The sequence below is a fragment of the Oryzias latipes genome, chromosome 21 (genome assembly GCF_053564925.1).
Source record: "Oryzias latipes strain Hd-rR chromosome 21, Olatipes_Hd-rR_3.1".
NCBI classification, from domain to species: Eukaryota; Metazoa; Chordata; class Actinopteri; order Beloniformes; family Adrianichthyidae; genus Oryzias; species Oryzias latipes.
In genome coordinates this window covers 29,333,943-29,358,319 of record NC_136257.1, presented here as the reverse complement: position 1 = coordinate 29,358,319, position 24,377 = coordinate 29,333,943, and the positions used below count along the sequence as shown (strand labels likewise).

At 40.2% G+C, this 24,377-nt stretch overlaps 2 protein-coding genes across 4 annotated transcripts in view; one reads left to right on the top strand and one right to left on the bottom strand.

Moving 5' to 3' along the window:
- adarb1b (adenosine deaminase RNA specific B1b) overlaps positions 1–7,740 on the top strand; it is a 132,627-nt gene extending 124,887 nt beyond the window's left edge. For both annotated transcript variants that reach the window (XM_023951137.2, XM_023951136.2), the window contains 2 exons: positions 2,317–2,495; positions 3,856–7,740. In XM_023951137.2, coding sequence (XP_023806905.1) covers positions 2,317–2,495; positions 3,856–4,032 — 356 coding nt within the window. In that variant the 3' untranslated portion in view covers positions 4,033–7,740. The remainder of the gene's footprint in view (positions 1–2,316; positions 2,496–3,855) is intronic.
- Positions 7,741–19,228: 11,488 nt separating this feature from the next.
- On the bottom strand, positions 19,229–23,236 carry agr1 (anterior gradient 1). 2 transcript variants are annotated; one of them, XM_023951104.2, is made up of 9 exons: positions 23,097–23,236; positions 22,771–22,788; positions 22,528–22,663; positions 22,379–22,442; positions 22,087–22,139; positions 21,635–21,711; positions 21,446–21,509; positions 21,178–21,261; positions 19,229–19,363 (listed from the first exon to the last, which is right to left on the bottom strand). In XM_023951104.2, the coding sequence occupies exons 3-9, from the start codon at positions 22,622–22,624 to the stop codon at positions 19,314–19,316; spliced, it is 489 nt and encodes a 162-aa protein (XP_023806872.1). In that variant the 5' UTR covers positions 22,625–22,663; positions 22,771–22,788; positions 23,097–23,236; the 3' UTR covers positions 19,229–19,313. The 2 variants fall into 2 exon arrangements, with proteins under 2 accessions (XP_023806872.1, XP_023806873.1); XM_023951105.2 differs by having other exon boundaries at positions 22,528–22,658.
- Between the last annotated feature and the right edge of the window lie 1,141 nt (positions 23,237–24,377).

Below are 24,377 nucleotides of genomic sequence, written 5' to 3'. Positions count from 1 at the left end.
TGGTTTGTCTGAAAAAAAATAAAAAATAAAAACTCCAAACCCCAGATTTGAATGTAGAGCATCTGTTCAGCCCACCAGTCATTCACTCCGGACAGGAGGCCAGCAGTTTTCTGTTTGGTCTGCGCTGGCATTTACTTTCTTTCAGTGGAACTTAAATGGATTCATCCCTTTGTGGACACTTGCAGTCTTGGCCTGACCTTCTGGAAAGGCCAGAAGCGGCCGAGCTCCCCCTGTTCTCTTCTGGTTTCTTAGATTTTTTATTTTTCTTTGACAAATAAAAACTTGACTGCAGGAAAATGGAAAAAAAACTCCTTCAAACATGTCCAGTTTTGTTTTTCTTGTTTTGTTGGTAAAAGACAGACAAAATTATATTTGTTTTAATTAAAACCAGAAGTCTGCAACCTGAGACTCTGGAGCCACATTCCTCCCTATGTTTTTGAAAATTGCTAATAACTTCAACAAAGAAAAGGTGACTTCATTTCTTTAAGTCACGAGAAGGAATTAAACAGTTAAGACAGTTTTCTTTTTTGTGTAAAAAAAAAAAACTTTTTAAGAAATTATGCTTTAACTTCTCCTGACCATCACTTCACTAGAGATGGAAGAGTGAGAGCAGAGCGTGGTCGCTGTGGCCGGTGTGGGTACCGGATGTTCTCGGGGTCCTTCGTGGTCCTTCGACCAATGATGACGTCACACTATTTGATTGGCTGTAAGTTGCCACGACCAATGAGAAAACGTCGCTAAGTTTTTTTTAAAACTTTATTGACAATTTCGGTATCATACATTAACAATGACATTAACGTTAACAACGAACAATAACAATGTAATGAATATTGCTTCAAAGATCAGTCACCATTGCCAAACATAACATATTAACATAGAAAATAAAGAATAGAGAGGAAAAAAAGAAACAATGAACATAACACACAAATAAATAAAAACACAAGTAAAATAAAATAAAGGAACATAGAAAAAATCTAAATAGTCCAATACTAGTTAAGTATGGGGTACTCGTGAAGTTTGTATTTCTGAACAAAACTAAGCAATTTCAAGCCATTCTTCTTTTTCATATAATGAAGTGATTGAAAGTAAAAACAGAGCTCTTTATTAAATGTTATAAAAAGTGGTTTGGTCTTCAAAACTTGACCTCACCAAGATGGCGGTGATCTCCCATGGGGAACCACGTGATGTCTCCTCTAGTGATATAACTCATTGGAAGGACCCCGAAGGACCCCGAGAACATCCAGCAACCCGAGAACATCCGGTACCCACACCGTCACCACGACAACGTGATGGTGCGCTTTTTGTGAAAAAACGATTCAAACGTAAAAATATAAAGACAATTGAAGTTCTGATTTAATTCTTGTGTAAATAACCACGGTACGAGCAGGACAATGCTCTTCCATGTGTGCACTATCAGACATGAACGGACTTACACGGACGCAACTGCCCAACCCGAACAAATGTCTGTAAATAATTAACCTCGATTCACGCTGTGATTTGACACCCCTACTTATTTTCTGGACATTAAAGGTTAATCTGCTTTTGTTTTAGTCTTTCGTCTACGTCTGTTGGATATTATCCTTTTTAGTCCTGATAAATCTTGATTTTTTTTTTTTTATTTGAAATGGTTTATTTCAAGCAATCAAATAAGAATACATAAAAGCAATACAATCATCAGTTAAATCATAAATAAATGACCGTAGTGTTATTTGGTCTCAGCTTGTTGCAGTTTTTTCTTTAACGCTGCCAGCAGTAGAGGTAAAGGTGAAGGCGGTAACGGTGTGGCGGTTTCATCTTGATCCGTCAGGATGACAGGGGGGGCATCACATCACAGCCTCCTCTGCTGGGCTGCTCTCTAAGTGACGGGTGGAGGAGATGATGGCGGTGGGGTTATTAACCTTTTCCGCTTTAGAGGATTTTTAGCCGTGAAGGGCAGCGGCCTCCGAGCTCCGAGGATTTCAGCCCCTGTAAATCATCTTTGGCGACGAGTGCTGCCAAATAGAACCAAGGAGCTCCGTCCACAGACGCAGGGATTTATGTCCTCCATATATCTGCCATTTATGTTTGAGATACAGCGGAGGCCAAGGCCCTCTAATGATGTGGAAGAGTGTAAGCTCTGTCCCCAAAGTCCCTCAAGAGGAAGGCCTCGTTTTTCTCTGCTTTGCGAGGTGAAACGGCTTTTCATAGATGTCCTGGTTGTGTGGGTAATTGCCTTCATGTTTTCCACCTAACACAAGTGAAGAATTCGTTGAACGCTGTGGACGCTTGGACACGTCGTGTTTCTCCTCACACAGACGCTTTCTGCCTGTGTTTCAGGAATTAGCAATGCAGAAGCCAGGCAGCCCGGGAAGGCGCCAAACTTCAGCGTGAACTGGACGGTGGGCGACCAGGCTCTGGAAGTGATCAACGCCACCACTGGCAAAGATGACATGGGACGCGCTTCCCGACTGTGCAAGCACACCCTCTACAGCCGCTGGGTGCGACTCCACTGCAAGGTACAGAAAAGCTTCAGGCTGTTGATCTTAACAGCGATTTTACAGGAAATTATAGTGTTTTTTTTTTTTTTTTAGCATGTTCTTGTAGAATTTTTCTCATGATACAGGACATTTATTAAGAAAATTAGCTCAAAGTTGCATTTTAAAGCATTTCTTTGTTCAAATCGTTAACCAGGATCAATCGACAAAATTCTGTTTGAGAAAGATCGTATTAGTTATGTTAAAAATACGGAGCTCTATTATGATGCATCCATTTGTAGTCGTTTCCTGGTCTGAGCTGGTATCTGGCTCAATATTGCTGCCTTTTTTGTTGCACCTGTGTAATAATATGTTTATGTACATAAAGGGATTATGGGAAATGGGGAAGGGCTTACACCACACAGACGATCCTGCCCAACAGGATCTGGGAGGCAAATGCTCTGCCGCTCTGCAGACACTATGTTCTAGAAAACGACACGGGTTTATTGATTCAATAAAAACAGCAGGATCGTAATTAAAAGACCACTTGGAACGCCTTTAAAACAGAACAAAAGATGATCGGAGTGAAGATGATGGGGGTTTTAAAGAGAAAGTCTTTCCAAATAACAGAGGATCATCCTCCTCTTTGGATCAGTGGTCAAATGAAAACTCAAATGCGTGAGGAAAAGAGAGTCACAGCTGAGAGAACTGACCTTCAATTAGAGCCGAGTCATCTCTGCTGTCTGAAACTTTGTTTCATCAGTTATGAAGGTTTCAGGAAAGGATGCATTCTGTGTCCCAAAGGCTTGAAAAGAAGTGAGTGTTATTGAAAAGTGAGACAGCTGCGGCTTCTGCTGGCCTTCACGTGAGCACAGATCGCACCGCCATGGTGACTGGTGTCGGATGTAAAGCAGGGAGCCGGTGAACTGTGGCACAATGGGGAGGCGTTCTGAGGAGCGATAGATCACACCTTGAGGTGGTTGAGTTTGATGAATGTTCAAGGAGAATCTTACCACCTGACTGCATGGGGCCAAGCGTGGAGCTTGGTGGAGGAAGGATGTTAATGTGGGGCTTTGGCTTCGTAAAGACTGTCCTAATGCTTCAACTCACATAAAAACATTTTCTTTGCTTCCACTCCAGAGATGGAAGTTTGTATTTTAATCTGGCATGAGATAAACTTGTCTGGCTTGATTCAAAGTCCTGATTTCAACCCGACAATCATCTCTGGGATGAAATGAAAAGTGATGTAAGACTTTTATTTTGAAAGACCAGCGTCTGAAGCAAGTTTGTTCTGTGAGACGGTGGCGGCAGCGTTCATTGTGCGGATCGTTTGTTCCGTTGGCTGTTTCATAGAAAAGACCTCTACGGGTTGGTTGACTTCACCTCTCCTCTTCCTCCTCAGCTGTCGTCCATCCTGCGGATCAAAGTGCCGAAGCCGAGCTCCTACCACGACGCCAAGCAGGCCGCCACAGAGTACCACTCTGCCAAGAAGGCGCTGATCAAGGCCTTCCACAAGGCCGGCCTGGGCGCCTGGGTCAAAAAGCCCATTGAGCAAGACCAGTTCCCCCTGAGCTCCTGAGGTTCTCCCTGGACCAAGGTGGCTCCTCCCACCCAGACCCAGGCCAGAAGCTAGAAAGACCCTTCTTCTGCCAGCCGTTTCCCTTCTGACGTATCGCAGCGCACGTGCACTTTGTACCTGCGCCGCCTCTCAGACTGCTCATTCCTCAGAGGACCTCAGCGTCGGGTTTTCCCTCATCACCTTGATTTTTATTTTTGACCTTCCGTGTTGAATTTTAATTTTTGAGATCGTTGTGTTTCATGTCGTTTTGAATTTAAAAACTGGAATCACTGTGTTTTCATCTCTAAAATGTTTCGAATGCTGCGGAGGCTGAAATGACAAATCTGTCGTTTTTTCCCAGATGAAATCCAGTTTACGTTCAAATTTAGCAGGGGGGAAAAAAGGGCCCAGATGCATGCAAGTGTGCAAACAATCCTCACACCAGATTTCTGGAGCCATTTAGTTTTCTTTCAGGAAGGTCGGTCATTTTGAGGTCTGGTTATGCTCACATGCACAGCCTGGTTTTACACCCAGATCTACTACTGTTTTGCACGGATGCAGTTTTGTTCCAGAGCCGCCAATCAACCCGAAATCCCCTCCTCTACCTTTCAAGAATGAAACAACCAGAGGTGTGAGCTGTAATATATGTATTTCTCTTTTTGAATTTGTAAAATTAGGGCAGAGTTAATAGTTTGCTAAATGTATGTATTTAATTTATCGATTATTCTTTTCAATTTACATTTTTCATTTTTATTAGAAGTTCAGAACATTTTTAGAAGACAGCTGAAGGTTTTTGGGGGGTTAAGTCAGAGAACATTTCTAACATTAATACTGAACGGCTCATTTTATTCGATTTTTCTATCCGTTTCGTGGCGTTTCATCGCTGAAATTAATTAAAGGAGTGCAAAGACAACTGAGTGAGTGTATTCAGGAGATGATTGAGCGAACCTCACAACCGCGCAAGCGCAATGCTAACTGTGCGAAGCCGCGCAGTTTTTTGATTTTAAAATAAAAAAGGCGGATTTAGTGTAGGTTAAAACGTGATCGAATGCAGTGATTTTCACATTGACACAGATTGCAACCGTGCAGTTGTAAAGCGTGGGGTCGCACAGTTAGCATTGCGCTTGCGCGGTTGTAAGTTTCGCTCAATCATCTCCTGAATACACTCACTCTGTTGTCTTTGCACTCGTTCAATTAATGGCAGCCATCAAAAACACACAAAGAAAAGCATAAAATCTGCACCGTTTTGTGCGTACTTACTTAAGTTTTGGCATCTGGCCCTTTAAAAAACTAATGTTAATGTGTAAGGACCTAAACATTTACACTATATAAGTACACTTGGTAAATGATAAGGAAATCTAACTTGAATAATTCATAACCAACTAGTTTGAACTTATTCTGTGCGTCACAGTATGAGATTCATCTCTTTTAAGCCGCTGTATAAAAAAAAAAGAAAGTGTCACCTTAAGTATTGTCACCTTTTGGATAAATGGAGTAGAAAAAAAAGCAGTTGTGATGCTAGTTTAGCATAATTTTAGTTCAGTAAGGTTCATAGCGTCTGGATTGATAACTGACTTCTTGGGTTCTTCTATTATCAGACACAGTTGTGTTTTTCTTACATGTTGTCCGTCGAAACATGTAAGACAAACACAACCGTGTCCGATAATAGAAGAACCCAAGAAGTTAGCATACGGTAATTTTATTTTGAAAGTCTAATCAACTGTTGAAGCTTTTGTTTTGTACGTTATTTCCAGTCACTGTCATTTCATACTTGAACCGCAGGGTGGGGGGCGCGTGCGGACTCCGCCGCCTGGGTCTTGGGTCGAGCTTGGCGAGGCGCTGCACGTTGTACTTTTATTTTATTTATTTTTTTTATTTTTTGTGTCGAGCCAAGGCTTTGCATGGAAACTGAACTGAGAGGCTTGCAGAGCAGAACTCACGCGATGGTCAACTCCACGCGTCCATCCGCGAAAAAGTTTGAATGAATGCCAGCAACTTCCTCCACAGGCAGCTTTGAATCTCTTTTTTCTAGATTTATTTTATTGGGGGGGGGGGGGGGGGGGGGGGGGAGTTAGAAGGGATAACCTTCTTTTGAGTTTGTCTTCTGGAGTGGTCCCGCAGTGAAACTGTTCCTAGAACTTTGGTGGCACTCGTCTGTCACGTCCGCTGTTCATAGATGTACTGTAGCAGCACGACCCATAAATGAACGTATTTTCATGAAAACGATGCCCTCTGTAGAGACACAAACATGTTGCAGTTCCCTACACACAATCTCCCAGAAAGCCCCTTTTTTTTCCTGGTGAATATGCAGTCCCTGCATGAAGAACACTGTAGGCTAGTAGTTTACAACCAAACGTCGTGATGTCGCGTCTACGCCGCCCTTCCCCGCCCTGCTGCAGAAACACGGCAGGTCGCATATCCTCCGTCTGCCGGACTCCAGTCCGAGGAACACCGGTGGTTTCCGCTTCCAGCTGTCCGAGGGTTCAAACGGGAGTGTGCTTGAGTGTCCTAAAGCATACCGACTTTCACCAAAGATCGATGTGTGTGTTTTTTTGCCCGACTATTTTCTTAATGATGATTTATTTTGGAATACGGTTTGTCATGTGTGCCGTCAGGGTTCTGCTCTTACCACCGTTGTTCGTTCATGCTTTCTCCACTGCATTTGTAGCCGTCTGTGAGCAGTCAGTGTTTCTTGTGACCTGTGATCATTCTTGCCGCAGTGTAGTGTCTGTGTGTAAAAAAACAAAACAAAACAAAAAAGACAAATACCTATGGCAAACTTCTTCCCTCCTTTGATGCTGGAATTGTGACAAATGTCCTGTTTTGTTTTCTTCTTCTGGTTCTTTGTGACTCACCGGGGCCACCGTAGGACACGGCACCTTCACTGCCCTGGTCATGACAAAGTCCTGCATCTCCACTGTAGCCACACGTTCACAAAAGACGACAAACCCACAGGAAAAAAAGCAAACAAACCTGCACTGTTAAGTGCCTCAGCTTGAAGTGGCATCCACCAGCGGGCACTTGTTGATGTCATTTACAATATGTCGATTTTTCACTTCTATTTGGTAGTTTGGACTTAAAAACCTGAGCGTGGGACAAAAGCTATTAGCAGAAAACGTCCCCACCTGCTGCCGGCAAAACTGACCCAAACCAAAGTCCTGAGCAATACTCCTGAACCGTCCTTTAACGTCAGCCCGTCACAAACAGGAGTTTGACCCACTTTTCCCTTCTGCTCCCTTTTTTTTTGTCATTCTTCTCCCTCCACAAAGCTGTCTGAGGACTTTTTTTTTGTACATGTCCTCGTAAAGATTGCCTGCTTTAAGGTTTCTTTCTACTAAAGATGTCAACTGATGATGTCATGCTTTAAAAAAAAAAAACTTGTCAACGGTGTGGACGGACTGAACTAGCACAGCAAGAAATGAGCTGCTTCTGCTTGATCCTTTGTAAATCCTTGATGATGGTCAGTGCGCCCCCTGGCCCCTCCCACAGTGAGGGTTGAAGGGGTTGTAGTTTTGGGTATGTTTAATGACCGTTTCTGGGGTTTCTGCTCTCTCAACAATCGTCCTGTGTGTGAAATCCTTCACCAACAAGAACCACAACCTTGCATGTACTTACCAGCACTGAAGCTGCACCTAGCATGATGACAAACTTTTAAAGGACTCTGTAGAAAAGAACCTAATGAATATAGATATACAAAATCTACAAAAAAATAAAAGAGTTCTTAGTTTACGCTTGGCATGTGGTGAGTCGTTATTTCTGTGGATAAGAGAACTGGACTGAAGGAGTGGGACGTCAACCTTAGAAAACGGCTTCCTTCCAGATGAAGTCAATTCAGGCGCCATCTTTTCGCAGTATGGGCGTCGCTTTGTTGGAGCCAGACGACGCCGGTTAGCAGCGATTGGTCCAAGTCAGTCATCATTTCCATGGCAACCACTCTTGTGGAAATCTACACCCCTACCGCTTGAAACCAAGCTACATGAAATTTGTCAAACGTTAAATGAGGCATCTGATTGGTCAGTCTATAACTTGAATAAACTTTTACGACAGAAATAAAACATCATTAAAAAAATTGTGAATTAGCAAGAACATGAAACATTGCCAAGTTTGCAATGCGACTTGTTCGCTGTGGCAACCCCTGATGGGAAAAGCCGAAGGAAAAAGAAAGAGCAAGAACATTAGGAATCAGAGCAAGAAGGGCTATTCTGGCAAATAGAATTAGTATCTGCTGTTTATTTCTCAATAGAAGCCTATAGGATTTGACTTCCTGGGGTCAGTGGGTACTTCCTGTTTGGAATGCCAGGTGGGAGGGGCCACTCAGTCAAGTTCTCATATAAAGTCAGTGGTCTGAAGTGGTTTGTGTGGAGAAGATCTTGACTGAGGGGCAACACCTGGACTGCCCTCTCAAAACAGGTTAAAGAGAAAAACTAACTGCACCCAGGTGAGTACAGCAAGTGAGCACTCCATTGGCTCGTAACACAAGTTGGTCTCCATTCGCTTCAATGTAAAAAAAAGAACCCAGCTGTGTCATAAAAGTAAGCAGTCTGGTTCCAGAAACATTAGGCAGAATCAGAAATTTGGTAGTGAGTCTCCATGAATCCCATCCACTGGTTCATATTTGTGGTCAAAGCTAAATGTGGCGGGGTCTTCAAATTTGTTATGGAATTCTTGGCTCTGCAATGGCATGGTATTCCGTGTTTCAACAACACTCAGGGCATTTGTCCCCCCCAGGTGTTCACCTGACCAAGCTGGAAGTGACCCCAGAAATGAACATTTTGGGTTTAAATCTTTTTCACTGATTCCTACTGACATTTACCAGAGACCTAAACACACTGGCCTTTTTGTGTGGTCGTAGTACGTTGTCATTGTCGCACACCTGATCCTGAAAATCAGCAATAAGTAGATGACGATGTCTAAAAAATCATGCAGACACATCAAACCTTGAGTCCTAGAGTTGCCCACCCCTGTTCTACATAATAAAAGCAGCAGAACTTAATCAGCTGCAGTTTTTTTAAGCATAACACAAAAACACCCCGGCCACTCCACTGGTTTTTTTTTTTCTTTCAAAGGTAACACACGTGTGTCTGTTACGACTGGCTCTGGGTTGTAACAAATAAGAGGGGAGACAAAACCGGTTTTGGGATTCAAATTATAACATACTGTATATTTAAAGAATAACAACTAAAATAACGGAAAGCCTGAGAAATGTGCTGTTGCATGAGCGTAAGTGTAAGTTTGAAAAATAAAGCCGAACCAAACACACGAGTGCCTGCAGCTGGAGCAGAGAATAGGCAGGGCTGCAGCGATTTTAACCTCAGAAACTGTGGAAAACATGTGACTGAGTTGACTGAAAATGTATATTTAACACTGATCAGTGGAAAATAAAATTCACTTAATTTACCTTTCACGATTATGACAGGTGAGGCCTAGCCTCACATGCCTCACCTTAACGCACGTCACTGGCAGCGCCGGGTCTGGACTTGGCAGGCAGACCAACAGAGCACCTAAATGGCGGATCCTATATGCCTGTCCTCCAATAGTCAAACACCTGTGCAGGATGAGGAACAAAGGCAGCAGAAACAGACTCAGACCCATGGCCGTAACGGTGTCCATGTGTCTTTTTTTAATTTAAATGCATTCTTTTATTGTCTTTAATGCTTAAAAACGACACCAGGCTCTTTCATCCCGAAAAACTTGTCTTCTAATTAGCATCACAGGGCTTCATTCTAAAGGGTTGCTAGCAGCCAAAGTGGGAAATATACATTTCAAATGGATTTTCGGTTGTCGTCTCCCATCACTGCTGGAGTAGCTTATTTTGTGGGCTGACAGGACAGTTTTGCAGACACAAATTGCAAATGTTCTTGGTGTCAATCAGACTCAAGGTGAGGCTGGATTAGTCAGGCGGAGGCGTCTCATGAATTTTATTCCAGGTTTTAATCTTCGGGTCACCCGGTGAGTGAGAGCAGAGCTTGCATCTTGTTGACTTTAAAGCAGCTGGCATTAAGAAAAAAAAAAGCGACGGACCAACTGTTGCGAGAAAATCTGTTTCTAAAAAGTAATTATGAAGTCATAATACCTTCATTGTTATTGCGTGTATATGCTCCCATGCACAATTAAATCGTTTATTAGCAGAAATTGTTAAACAAAAAATGATCCAAAGTTTTCTTTAAAGTTCTCATACCCCTTGGAGTTGATCAAACAAATGTTAAATCTGTCTGTTTCCCTTTAGTTCTTCTTTTCCTGGTTTTTACAGCAAACGCGGCAGAATCAGTCCAACTCACAACCTGAGCTTTCATCCAATGGTTTTAATGTTCAAAATGAATAGTGAAAAACTAACAAACATAACAGTTTTTGTCAAGATTTGATTTAACTCTGCTTTATTTTATTTTTGTTAATGTAGAAACTCTATATTTGATGGTTCCAACAGACTGAAAGAGGATTTTGACTTCACAAGTAAGGTACTTGTTCAACGATGACCATGTCCAATCTGTCTTTTTGATATTTTTCTTCAAATTACCAGTACAACGACAAAGAACTAGAGGATGTTGGTAAACTGTTGTAAAAAAGAAGATTGTGGAAGTTTTCCAAAGATTGGGATGGTAGATATTGTCATGTAATTATGGTCGGAAACATGTCTGAATGTCTTCTTTAGTTGCCAGCTGAGTTTCTGTCTTCACATTCAAAGTTTTTTTTATTGACTATCTCTATTGATTATTGGCTTTTGGTTTTAATTTGTTATTTGTCAATACATTTTCCAGAAATAATCTGGAATTAAAGCCGTAAGCGGCATTGTATAGCCCACAGGCGCTACCAGCCACTCCATCAGGCCCGTCAATCACCCTCTTCTTCTGCGTCTGCCACCCTGGTCAGAGCTGCAAATTCATGAAAAAGCCAAATTTTTTGGTCCAAAATGGTGGCTTTTCTGTTGGTTTATGTCCATAGCAACCATTGTATGTTTTGTTTGCCCAGGGGGTGACGAACAGGACTGTGTAATTTTCAGAAGAATAGGCAAAAGTTTGTTTTTGGATTTCCTTGACAACAGTGTTTTTTTGTTAACCGCGCCTGCATTCCTAATATTTTTATGTCATATGTCATATCATTTCATTCAGCCTGAGCAAAGCATTCATGTATTACATTTTCACTATAGTCTTGTAAAAAATGTGCAAGCAAAGGGGAACGCCACTTTTGCGAGTGCGCCACGTAACGCCGTTTATAATCTACAACTTCTAATTCCTACATTGTTTTCCCTCAAGTGGCTTCCAAACGATGCTTGAAGAGTCAGGGGGCAATAGATTGAAATCCCTAGGAGGAGTTTAAATTTGTAGTAGGTACTAAAGGTGATTTGGATATTTTTGGGTGTGAAATTTTGTCAATCAAGCAAAAGTTCTCCATCCCATGTTGTGGTAAAATGTGAAAATCGACAAATTGCCCACTTTGCCACAAAATGGCCCCTAAGGCATAGGCCCTATAGCCATCCACTAATATTTTCTTTTGGATGTCCTGAACATGTGTGTTTTGGTTTTGTTTGTAGATTTTGACTTTTATTTTTTGATCCATATAAGAGATTTTGGTCCCATTTATTTTCTGTTTCTCGCTCTGTGATGTCATCATTTTTGGTGAGTGGTTGCTCTCTCAGCCCAAAATTCATTTTTTACCGGCCACTTGGTGCGTGCAAATTCGGGCTGCTTGTTTAGTAATAATTAGGTCCCACATGTCAGCGGATCTCTTCTAGTAGACATGAGTGTGTTGGAAAGCGGTGCCGGTCCAAGGCCCGGTGCTGGAGAACGGCGCCTGGGGCTTCTGGTGCAGTCAGACTGTGAGGGAGAGGGCAGCCATTTGTGCCCCTGAGAGAAATGACAAATCATTAGCTCTGGTCCAGGGGTAAATGGAAGCCACACTCCTCCAAGGCCCACATTTCCATTTCAATTTTCTGCTCAACAGAGTTGATGTATGTGGCGAATCACATGGCAAGAAGAGTCTCCACCTCAGCTGGCTCCAGCCTCCTGTTATTCACTGGTTAGAGTACCTCTGCGACCTTGTGCCTGAGCGTGTGTGTGTGAGTATGAGTGTGTGTGTGTTTTATTCAGTGATATCACCAACTTACAGAATTCAAAAGCGATGTCTCGTGACAAAAAGAAATCCCTTGATGCACTGCAGGGGCTTCACATCACATGACACCAGGCTGCAGTAAAGTCCTGACTGATCTTCAGGGTTTCTGCTGTCACCAGGTGAGATTTGGACTTGAGTCACGTTTGTTTATGACGTTTGTTTGGGTTATTACTACTATGAGTTTTGATGTTTACCCGTATCACTGAATTCTGCTCAGAAAAAACAAGATTAGAAAGAAAGTTTAGCTTAAAGCCATCTTCCCGCAGAAAAGAGAAAAAGTGGAATGCTTGATGAAATGGGAAGAACCAAAGGATGAGCTTCATATCACACAGTGAGTCGCAGCACAGATGGATTCTGCCAAAGTAAAAGTGCATAATTAGCAGCAGTGGGACCACAGACTGTAGAAACATCAGGCATGACATATCGCTGATGAAACAGCATCATGAATATCTGAATGTGATCACGTCGGCAAGAAAAAGGAAAAGTTGTAACTGCTACACTGAAATGTAACTGTAAAAATAAAAAAATTGAACGCACAAAAATCTGTGACGACTCACTGAACTGAGGGGAACGCACGTGTGCACGACACAATACAATGCAACAAAATCATTGATGAGGCTCTCTTGCCTTTTTCCTCACTATTTTACAACTTTATTCTCATCAAATATTGTGTTTTTTTTCGCATAGTTTTATTACTTTATTCTCACATAATGTTAAGTTTTTTTTTCTTGTAATTGTGTGACTTTTATTCTCATAAATGTTGACTTCCATCCCATAACCTTCCGTCTTGATTCTTATAAAAATTTAACTTTTTGTCTTATTTGTGTCACTTTTACCCGTAGAATTTTTCATAATTTTACGACTTTATTCTCGTGCAGTTTGTTCTTGTAAAACTGTTTTTCTCATATTGCTATGACCTTATTGTCATATGTTTATTTTTCTTCTTTTATGTTGGCCTTTACACTCCATTGTACAATATTTTAGAACAAATATATTTTTTACATTTCTTTTCTGAAAAAAATTGGACAAAATGTACTCTCAGTAAAATTTGATGAAATTTAATAAAACCAAATTTCACTGGACTCAAACTTAATAAATTACAACAGAAAATTAAAAACTCTCGACTTAAGCTGAAAATGAACCAATGTTGTAGCCAAATGACTGCCTATAAATGATTACTTTAGAGTCACTGTTGTTGTCACGGATTCCTGAAGCGGTTTTAGATTTGGGAAAAATGTATTTGGATGTTCAAACACCACAAAACCTGAAAGAATTACCCTTTTTCATTTTTTTTTGTTTCATGAAAGAGCCCAAAATCTCAAACTAAAGTCTAATGAAAAAATTGTTTTGAAGAAATGTATGTGATCAGAAACAAAAAGACCACCAAGTTGACAAAGGGTGCTTTCAACTTTGATGTACTTAGTTTTTCCCCTTACAAAATAAATCTTGTATAAAATTCCTTGTACCAAAGAAAATTGTCCTATGGAGTTGGGGATGCAGCAATATTAAGTCTAAATTATTTTTTTAATTATTAGGAAAAGTTAGTCTTTGATTTACTGGAAACCAAGCCAATGACAAACACACCTCCTTCAGCGGAACCTTCTGACCGATCTCTGTGATTGGCACGGAAGCCATTTCCTGTTGCTGGGACGATCAATATGTGGAATCAGCATTGATTCAACTCTAAGTGAACATAAAGACGGGGGCGCAGTGTAAATGAATTGACTCCACATCCTCGGTCGGTCGATAATTGCAAAAGCATCTCTTTGGCACCGTGCAACATTGTAATTGACTCAGTGGTAATCCTGTGTGTGAGAGGAGAGCAGATAGGCTAAGTATAGAGAAGAAAGTGTCAAGAGGAGACGCAGATTGAGCTTATCTGTGAGCTCAGGCCTTCCTTTGTCAGGACGGCTCAGTTCTGATGAAGACTCTTTGAACCTGACAGAATAATTAAAATAAAAGAGAAAAAAAATATAGCTGACATTTGCGGTTTGACCTTTCTGACTTACGTGGCAAAATTGGCACCGTTTTCACAGATTGCATTATAATAGCATTCTGGTCTTGTGCGCATCTCTGTATGTGTGTCTGTGGAAAATCGACCGTTTAAGTGTGGAAGTGTACATGAAAGGGGGGTGTATGTGCACCACTGGTGTGTAGAAGTGTGGGAAAGAATAAAAGAGTAGGTTTATGACAAATCACCCAGTCATTTTCTCATTCAGGAGCCGTTTTCTCGTATACCAGGATATTTGAATAGCTAAATTGTGCAAACAAGGACTAATATCTCCGTGCCCTTGTCACTGGAAAAGTCAAAATGAAGATCGCCGATGTTAGCTGTGTGTCTGTGTGTGTTTGTGATTATCCTGCAGGGGGTTTGGGGTCCTTGTTTCCTTTTCATGGTGCAAAATAAAGTGATTATTCAGCTGCAGTTGTCATAAACTGCTGTATCGATATTTCCAACTATAAATAATGGAATTGTAAGTTTGCATGACTGATCAAATTCACAGGCATAAAGTCAGTCTGATCAAGTTTTTAGTCTGTCTCAGTTTTCTCGTTTTCCTCAATTTAAACTCAGGTTGACATCTCCACACACTGATTTGCTCACATGCAGCTGTGCTCATCATTATCGTCTTCCTAACACAAAAATCCAGACTGATTACAAACGTAAAAAATATTAAAAGTAGACACATTTACGAAAATGACTTTGGCTTAGAGCAAAGCCTCAAATACAAAAGAGGTTTATATAGATATACAACTTGTGTCAGGAGAGCTATAAACCCCTACTGTAACCGTAAATTCAAAACAAGAAGTCTTCAGATCTTATCTGTTATTTAGGAGAAATTAGAAAAAAAAAAGTGATTAGGACATCTATAAACTAAGTTTCGGTCAGTTAGCCCAAAAGTTCTTACAGTGAGAATCTAGGCATCATTGATGCGACGATCCACTTTGCCCACAATTTGGTTCAAACCTCTAGTTTTGGCTCACGTTTTTTTCTTTTCGATTCAATAAATGATTTGCGTAACACAAAACAACGAATAACAGAAAATTCATAAAAATATATATTTATATTTTAATAAGAAAAACTTCTCAATTGGCTTATACGAAGCTTATTACATGTCATGTAATAAAACAAAAAAATAAATGATCCTTCTTAAATTTAGCTAAACAACTGATCAACTCTTTCAACGTAAAAAATACACCAATATACACAGTAGGGATGCAGCAATTTACTTTCCCCACAATTTGGTTCAATGGTGTAACGTGTGATTTAATACTGAGAATTGTGGAATCCCAATGTGTATAGACTGAACCTGTGGAGGTATATGGAGGAGTTTAGGAGAGGTGGTGGTAGAGCTGCTAAGAGGATGTCTGAAGAATTGAGAAGAAGTGCTCTGGTTTCATTTTTATGAAGAAAGGAGATGTTCAGAGAAACTACAGAGGAATAAAACTGAATTGAGTTAAATCACAATGAAGTTTTGGAAAAGAACATGGTGGTGGACTGATACAGGAAGTGAACATTTGTGAACAATGGTAGGATTTCATACAAAGAAAGAGAAACATAGATGCAAGTTTTGTTTTGGGGGACGGTTGGAGAAAAGCGGAGAAGATCAGAAGGTGCTGTCATCGTGTTTTTTGTAGATCAAGACAAAGTCTATGACAGGATACAGAGAGAAGAGCTGCGGTTTGGGCGACGTAGTCTGGAGTGGCAGAGAGGAACATTGGCGTCATTCAGGACATGCTTGAGAGGTGAAACAGTGGTGAGATGTTCTGCGGTTGTGACAGGAATTGAAGATGGAGGTGGGACTGCACCAAGGGTCATCTTTCTTTGCTGTGGTGATGGACAGACTGACAGATGAGGTTAGACAGGAGTCTCTGTGGATTGGATAGTCGTGTTTGCAGATGACATTGCGATCTTTTGTGAGAGCAGGCAGCAGGTGGAGGTTGAAAGAAACGAAGGTAAGCTGCAGAAAAGCAGAGTATCAGGCTACTTCAGAATTCCCTCCCTAACCTCTAGTAGACTATAAAAGCGGGACCATCTCGTTCCCTGGCTTTTACCTCACTACTTTTTTTTTTTAAACTGCGAACATGACGTCACTCATTTGCTGAAATAAAAACCTAACGAACATTTTACAACAACCATTTCTGAATCCACTCAGTTCCGATGATAAAAACATAAGTGAATTATTTAAAAATAAGTTATAAATTTAACTACATTTTTTTCAAATGACCAATGCATCCTGGTCACCAATAGTAAGCATTGATGCACATTACTTTTTTTGCAGAGACTTTTGGGTAATTTCCAGGACACAGAATTTTGGAGTTATAGATTTGGGCACTCCGAAAAAAAAAAAAAAAAACGATGAGTTAGTGCACTAACTAGTGAGTGAATTTTGACAAAGAGTCAAATTGTGTCTGTAAATGAGAGGAACTCAAGTGGAACAGTGAGCTTACAGGGAGCAGAGGTGGAGAAGGTGGAGGGCTTTCCGTACTTTTGTTCCTCCGAGCACCACAGAGTTCAGAGATGAGGTGGAGAGGCGTGTAGAAGCAGGTTGGAATGGGTGGAAGAAGAATGGAAGGAAAGATGTGGAAGACTGCGATGACAGCAGCCATGTTGTTGGTTTAAAGACAGGAAGCAGAAAAAAAAGAAAACTACAATCACTTTTCGTTCATCTTTAAAACCCGTTTTGTTCCCTTTCGGGGTCACGGGGCTGCCGGAGCCTATCCCGGCCACTTGTGGGCGAAGGCGGGGGACATCCTGGACAGGTTGCCAGTCTGTTGCAGGGCCACAATCACGCACTCTCACATTCACACCTATGGACAAGTTAGAGCAGAGGTGTCTAACATATGGCCCATACATACATACAGATTGTTCAATATGGCTCAGCCATGAAGAGAAAAATTTCTCTGCACGAGCCAAAAGTGAATCCTAACAGCTCTGCGTCTATGTAAGATGTAGTTTGGTTCTCCTTAGATTCTCACCGCTGTTACGTTGCTATGAGAATGATCGGTAGTGACACCAAGACGTTGTCAAAAAAAAAAAGCTTGAAGTGGAGTGCTAAACTTTCCAGGAATTATTTGTTCACGGAGCTGAATGCAAAACCTGCATGTTTGGTATGTCATCAACAGGTTGCAGTGCTCAAAGAATATAACATTCAGCACATATAAGACTCAGCATAAAGAAAAGTTTCACCATTTGTATTTTTGAAAAGAGAAGATTCACCAACTATTAGCTGGACCGACAAAATAAGCGTCTGCATTTACTGCAGCCGAGATGTCAGTGATGGAGCCGTGACAGTAACCTTTTTGCAAACAAGTTGGAGCAAACATCCGAATCATTTTCAGATGGTGAACTTGTTGAAAAATGCTGGAGGCTGCAGAAGTCTTGTTCCCCAAAAAGCAGTCGACCTTTTGGCCTCTGTGAATGAATGTGTAATAATAAATCATTAGGCTACCATATTGGTTGAAGCATTTTGTCCTACTGAGAAAAAACAAAAAAACAAATCTAAACTGTTATTTTGCTTTTATCTTACTGATCCGGCCCAATTAAGATCAGACTGTGGCCCCCGAACCAAAATGATTTTGACACCCCTGATTTAGGGTAACCAAATAACCTATGAAGCACATTTTTTGGACGGTGGGAAGAAGCTGGAGTCCCCGGAAAAAAACACGCATGCACGGGGAGAACATGCAAAGTCCACACATAAAGGCCCCCCATTTTAGTCTGTTTCAGGTCCCCCAGCCGGGGATCTTCTTGCTGCGAAGCAGGAGCGCTAACCACACACATTAAAAATTTTAATAGAAACCTTAGATTTTAGTAATTTTTTGGCTTCGTTCTTAATATTTATGGTTTTTCAGGCAAATCGCACAACAAATTTTAACATTGAAAATCAGACGTTTATTGAATTCATTTAAAGAAAACCAGGAAATAGATCAGTTTTCTCTTAATGCGACATAGAAACATACAAAGAAAAACACAGTTTTGTTCATTTGTATCCTTTAGAGATTGTTATGTTTGCTTTTCAAATCTAAAACTATAGCTTAAAGTAAAAGTAGTGATGGTTGCATTTTTCCAGAGGTTTTTTTCCGTTATTTTTCTTTAATGGTGTGCATTTGGAAGCAGAACTTCAAATCATTTATCACAAATCCAAGTGTTTTATCTTATGAAGAAATTCTAAAACTCATATCTGAAAAATTCCAAAAGTGTTCTTCATTTCTGCATTGATAGAGCAATAAGGTGAATAATTGAAGAGATTTGAACCTTTTTTGTGAGCCGCGAAGAAAAAATAATAATGAGGATTTCAAAGTGATGTGAGATGAAGAGGCTTCTGAAGACGTCTCATTACCTCTGTGGAGCTTTGGCAGTGTGCTAACTCAAGGAAAGAACTTTGAAAACTTCAGTGTCTGCAGATTTATCCCCACAATTTTCCACTTTTCCACAAAAAGCAAGTGAAGGGACCCTTCAAATGTAATAGTTTGAATCAAGCTTTGAGAAAAACTGACCAATGAGAACTAAAAACTGCTGCTAGGATACTTGCAGAAGCTTCTAGAGGTTTTGAAGAAAAAATAAAGAGGTTTTGATTTGGATTTTTCAGTTTTTGAAAACAAAAGTGTTCTTCTAAAGATAAGACATTTTTACAATAGAATGTGCTTTTTTTAAAATTCCTATAATGTCCTGTTTTTGACTAATGATTTAATTGAAAATCTTGATGAAAATCTGCGTTTCTTAATTTCAATATTTATTGTTCGAAAATGTCTCACTGCCTTCACCTTTGGTCAGCTTCATTGTACTGCCACCAAGTGTTGGAAACAAGACACGTCCAGCTTCCGTCTGCAGAGGATTCATTCCACTCCTCCTGTGATTTGGAATAAAAATACCTCACTTGACTTCCGCTTTTTTTATTTTAAAACCGCACAGACCAGATTTGGAAAGTTTCCCTCTCTTAGGCAACGCTCTGCTGCCATTTCACAGAACCATTCTTATCTGAGCTCCCGATCTTTCTCAAAACAAAAGCCATCAGTTTTGCATTTTTCCTCTACAGCAGCAAAAGAAATGTGACTTGACAGTGAAAGAAGTGTGTAGGCTTAAGTAGATCATTGAACACAAACAACAGAGCAGTGTCAATGAAACCGTTTTAATGGAATGTGGTTTTATTGGAAGCTGGAATGGTGTTGAACTGTTCAGCTGATGCAGATCCTCCTCAGAGTTCATTGTGCAGCAGCACCTTAGCTTTGTTCATGTTGCTGATCACTGTGGAGAAACAGAGCAGAGTTTACCCCAAAGAGCTCACAAATCCAGAGATCAGGCTGCACGAAGCAAAGCATGTTATTCTGGATAAAGTGTCTTTATTTGAAGTGGCTTGGAGGATGTGACGCAGAATCTTTTAAATAAACTGTTGCATGAATGAGGTGTGATGAAAAACGAAACGAACAGCCATTTGTCTTTTAACTGGCTTTCCAGTAAACTAAACCAGATTTATTCCACTAAATGTGCTTACATTTTTTAAAGAGTATGTAGGATTTAAGTTTTGAAACTCTTCCTTCGACTATCATTAAAGGTTAAAGTAAGATGTGAATTAATAACAGTGCTCCAAAGCGCAGAAACACTGAGGATTAACCTGGAAAAACTCCTGATTAAGGTAGCTTTTTATTTGAGTTTTTGACTTAAATTCATCTGAAATTTTACGCATCAGATCCTTTTTAAATGCATTGACACCCTTGTTTTGTCATTAAAATGTAATGAAGAAAAAACACATTTAGTGTCACAGTTATACTTGTTTTTTGTATTTTAAACCTTTTGAGACCTGGCGTCCACATTATGGGTTATATTATCACAGTAGTTCATTCATGTGGCTAAAAATGAAAAAAGGCCTGTTGAACAAGAGATCAGGTCTTAGGAGGTTAAGTGGGAACACTTCCTTTTACAGTACAGTATTGCCAGGGTATTTAAGTGGTATTTATATGGTACTTTTGTTGTACCTACTGGGTACTTAGAGGGTATATGTTGTGTATGTATGCTGTACTGTATTTGGTTCATACCTGTGTGGTACTTACTTAGTATTTATGCTGTACATTCTAGGTTTTTACAAAGTACCTAGTGGGTATTTATGTGTTTATGTGTTTTTTGTATAAAATACCACAAGAGCCACATTATCAGACACTCTTGGGTTATTTCATCAACCCGATTACTGTGTTATTCAGGTTGGTGTACTGTTGGGTTACTTCTTTAGGAGGAGTTTCATTTTAACCCAATTTAAGTTTTTCTTTCTGAGTTAAAGTAATCCTGAAAAAAGTTAGTCCCGTTTTAGCCTTAAAGGTTTGGTTAAAAACAACCCAACCTGGCTAATTTTTACCATGGAAACTTAACCCGTACCACATAAATACACAGCAAATACCATGGAAGAACCCAGTAGGTACAACAAAAGTATCATATAAGTACCACTTAAATACCCTGTCTTAACCCTTGTGCTATCCTAGACACTTCAACGTTGGGAGTTGGGTCATCTAGACCCACTAGACAGTGCTCTGAACCTTGTTTCTTCAATGATTTGTGATCTTCACTGGTGTCCATGGATTACATGAAATCTTTCCACCTTTATCCACCTTTGTCATGGTAGGGAGAACAAATCAATGTAAGGGGGGGTCATCTACGATAGCACAAGGGTTAAATACCCTGTCTTTTTGAACTGTTAAAGGAAGTGTTACCCGTGAGGTAGTTCACTTTTAAGTTAAGGAAGCCCTAATAAGCCTCGTTTATTGGGGCACTTCTGTGGATGGTTGGATACTTTGGAAGCTCCGCCGTCCACCATGTCACAGAAGTGGGGCTTTTTTTCCCCACATCATTACACTGATGCTGTCACTCCTAAAAGTGGAAACAGTTTCAAACTCTTCAACCCAACTGAACCATTTATGGTAAATTGGCCTAAATGTTGGTTGGACGTGTTCCTGCTTTTCTAAACTGAAAAAAAAAAGAAGGAAATTTTCAAAAGGGGGGGGGGGGTTAATGTGCCTGCAGGAAGCTGACAGGTGAGACCTGTCAAACAGGGAGGACTTTCAGTTACTCACAGAGTGCGATATCCTCCGGAGCGTAGGCGTAGTGGCGGTTGCTGTACCGTCCAGTGATGTCTGCACGCACAGTCAGTGAGGGATCTGCACAAAGACGCTCGTTCAGTTGGAAGGAAGGCTTGTGACCGAACCAGTCTGAACTGTGCTAAACCAGTTTGTGTCTGTCTATGTGGCATCAAAAGTAGCTACTGAGGAATGAATTACACAATGGGACTCAAATTTTTATATTTGCTGTCCTTAAATAGGATTATTTTAAGACCATATTTACCAACAAAGAGGATTCGTGGAACATAATAGCCATCAGGAGCCAGATTCTTGTCCATGGCTTCCTCCTGTTTTTCAAGAAGGCACAGTTGTCAGGTATTTAGAACGATATTTGCAATCTTTTTTTTTTTTTCCACAAATAGTTTCATTTTTTTGTAATTGCAGACCAAAGTGAAAAAATGTCCTTATTTACCACCAAGTTGATCATGATGAATTCGTCTTTAGCCATTTTCTGGAGGGTGTCGTTAGCAACAAATGCTTTCTTCAGAGCTGTTGACACAATTCGCTTTAGTCTGGTGTTTCTGCTCAGCTAAACAATGAATTAAACATCTAGTGTCCCTCAAAATTTCAGCTCACAATCAAACCAATTAAAAATGGTCTAAATGGTCCTGAGTGGCAGATGAAGGCTGACAACAGAGCCTGGAGCCATTTCCCTTTGGACATGAAACTATGAGTAACTCTGAACCAAAATCTGAGTTTTCCCCTTAGTGTCTGCCTCCAAACATTTCCTGGAACTGTGCTGTATATCTCAGGAACTTCCTCGCCTGAATGCAGGTTTGAAAGAAACTATAGGCTCACTAACAGTGTGTATTCGTGCATGCAGTGTTTTGTTTTTTCCCCGGCAAAGCAAAGTTAGAGCCGTACCTTGGCTGTACGGGCACTCGTCTTTGTGATGAATGACCATCAGGGGCTTCTGACTGAGAGAGTGAAACAATAAAGCACATTTCTCAACACAATAGTGAGCGTGAACGCAGCCTTGCACGTCCGAATCATTGAGAAAACAAATTGCCTTGCCAGATTGTAGATGATTAATGATAAATGCAAACATTCTTTGCTTTTGTGGAATAAGAAGAAGGCCACAGTCCATTACGTTGAAATACTGCACTAATATATATTTAAAAAATTAAGAAAATATAATAAACAAGTGAGGTCTTACCTCCTTACTGCTTTTGAAAGACCCTCGCCATAACTTTGGACCCAGTTAATTTCATCACCCCATCCTGAAGAAACCACAAAGAGAATCTAGCTCTCTGCTCATATTTCAGTCAATCTGGTTCCTGGTGTTAAGAAGCGGGAAGCATCTACCTTTTGACAGGGGATTAGGCTTCACAGTTTTCCTTTTCTGCTCTGCGGCTCCGGCGCAGATGCCGATGAACGTGAGAAGGATGACCCACCGAAGCATGGCGCCACGTCCTTTTAGAAAACTGAGCGGGAATCTGCACTGAGACGGAAAAAAAAAGACAATTTAAAACCAAAGAAATATATTTCCTTTTAATCAACTGCTATGACAGGTAACAAAGACTAACTTTACAGAGAGTGTTGACTCACCAAACAAACCTGACGGGCCTTTTCATGGTCAGCCAAGGAGAAAAAGGAAAGTAAGATTAGGAAAATCAGTGCGGTTTTAAAACTGTACGATGCCAGGATTAACAGTTGTAAAAGACTTAGTTTACACTTTGTAATGGGAATTAAAAACCTTGCTTTTTAAATTAACCACTTAATGATTCTGCAAATATAAATCCACATCTAAAAAAAATTGAAATTGTGATTTTTTTTTCCCCCCTCTTGCTATGTCACACATGCAAACTTTTAACAAAAAGTCACTTCTTTAAAGTAAAATTCAATAATTTCCCTGGAATCACTGGTCTTCTTACCTTGTCAAGAATCTGTAGGGATCTGCACCTGCTTGCGCACACACCCCCTTTTTGTAGGAGGCTTTGAGCTGAACTTGTCAAACAGGTCTGTCACAAATCTATGCAGTGAATAATGACAGAAATGATGAATGCTTCAGAAAGAAAAGTGACCAAAGCCACCCATCCCAGAACTGTACAGATTGTTTCTCATCCTTTGGAGGTGGAAATTCCTGTAATTCAAGAAAAAAAACGTGTTAAACAACTAAAAAAGTGCAGCAAGGCTCATTACCTAAAATCTGTTTAAGGTCTCTCAAGATCAGATAATTTTAGAAAATATCTTTTTATATTTATCTGTATCGCTTTCGAATGAATTCACTTTAATCTGTAACACTTGGCTCGACTGTTTAGATTAACCCTTTTAACCCTTTGAAGCCTGAATTTATCTATGAAAAAGCAATTTCACTCATGTTTTTGTCTTCAAGTAGATCCCAAATGAGGGTAATTTGGAACTGGTCTGATGCATATTTGCATCAATGGGTGACAAGGGGTTAGTAACTGTCAATCTTGTATTTGAACCCCCTGCCCTCTCTACAGAAGAACATCAAAGGTTCAAAAGCGACTGAGTCAAGGTTCGTACTGTACCTTAAGGGTAAGGGTGGATGTCATGCTTTAAAAGCAAAAACAACTACCAGGTGAGGTGTCTCAAGATCATTATCCCAGGATCAGGAGCATCTATTTGATAAACAACGTATAACAGATTTATCATACATTTACAAATAAAAGTTGTTTTTCAATTAAATTCTGTGAAGATCGATTTAAAAGCCTGCTCCTGTTGAGCCTTTGTGCTTTACAAGGAGTTCACTTTACAAAATAAGGTGACAAGGGGCACGGCTCTCCATTAGCATCTTGGTGTAATTATTAGGAACATAAAAGAAAAGAATTCAAGCTTAAAACAATCACTTTCATAAACCCTTAATGTGATAACGTCTTCGACCTCAAAAGAAGCTCCGCCGTTAACCGACACACTTTGCAAACTGCAAAGAGAAACAACAACTCTTTTTCTAAGAGGAAGGAAGCAAAAGGGAGATTTTGTTTAAAATGATTTGTCACAACGAAAGTTATTCTGAACTGTTCTCTTCCAAAGTATGTCACACAACCAGTAGTGACACATATTTCTATATGTCTAACATTAATGTCACACAGAAACCAATTATAATATATTAATTAAGAATATTAATTTCCTCACTGAGATTAAATCAATGTTTTTATTTAGTTCTAATATCTTTTATTTGTTTAATAAAT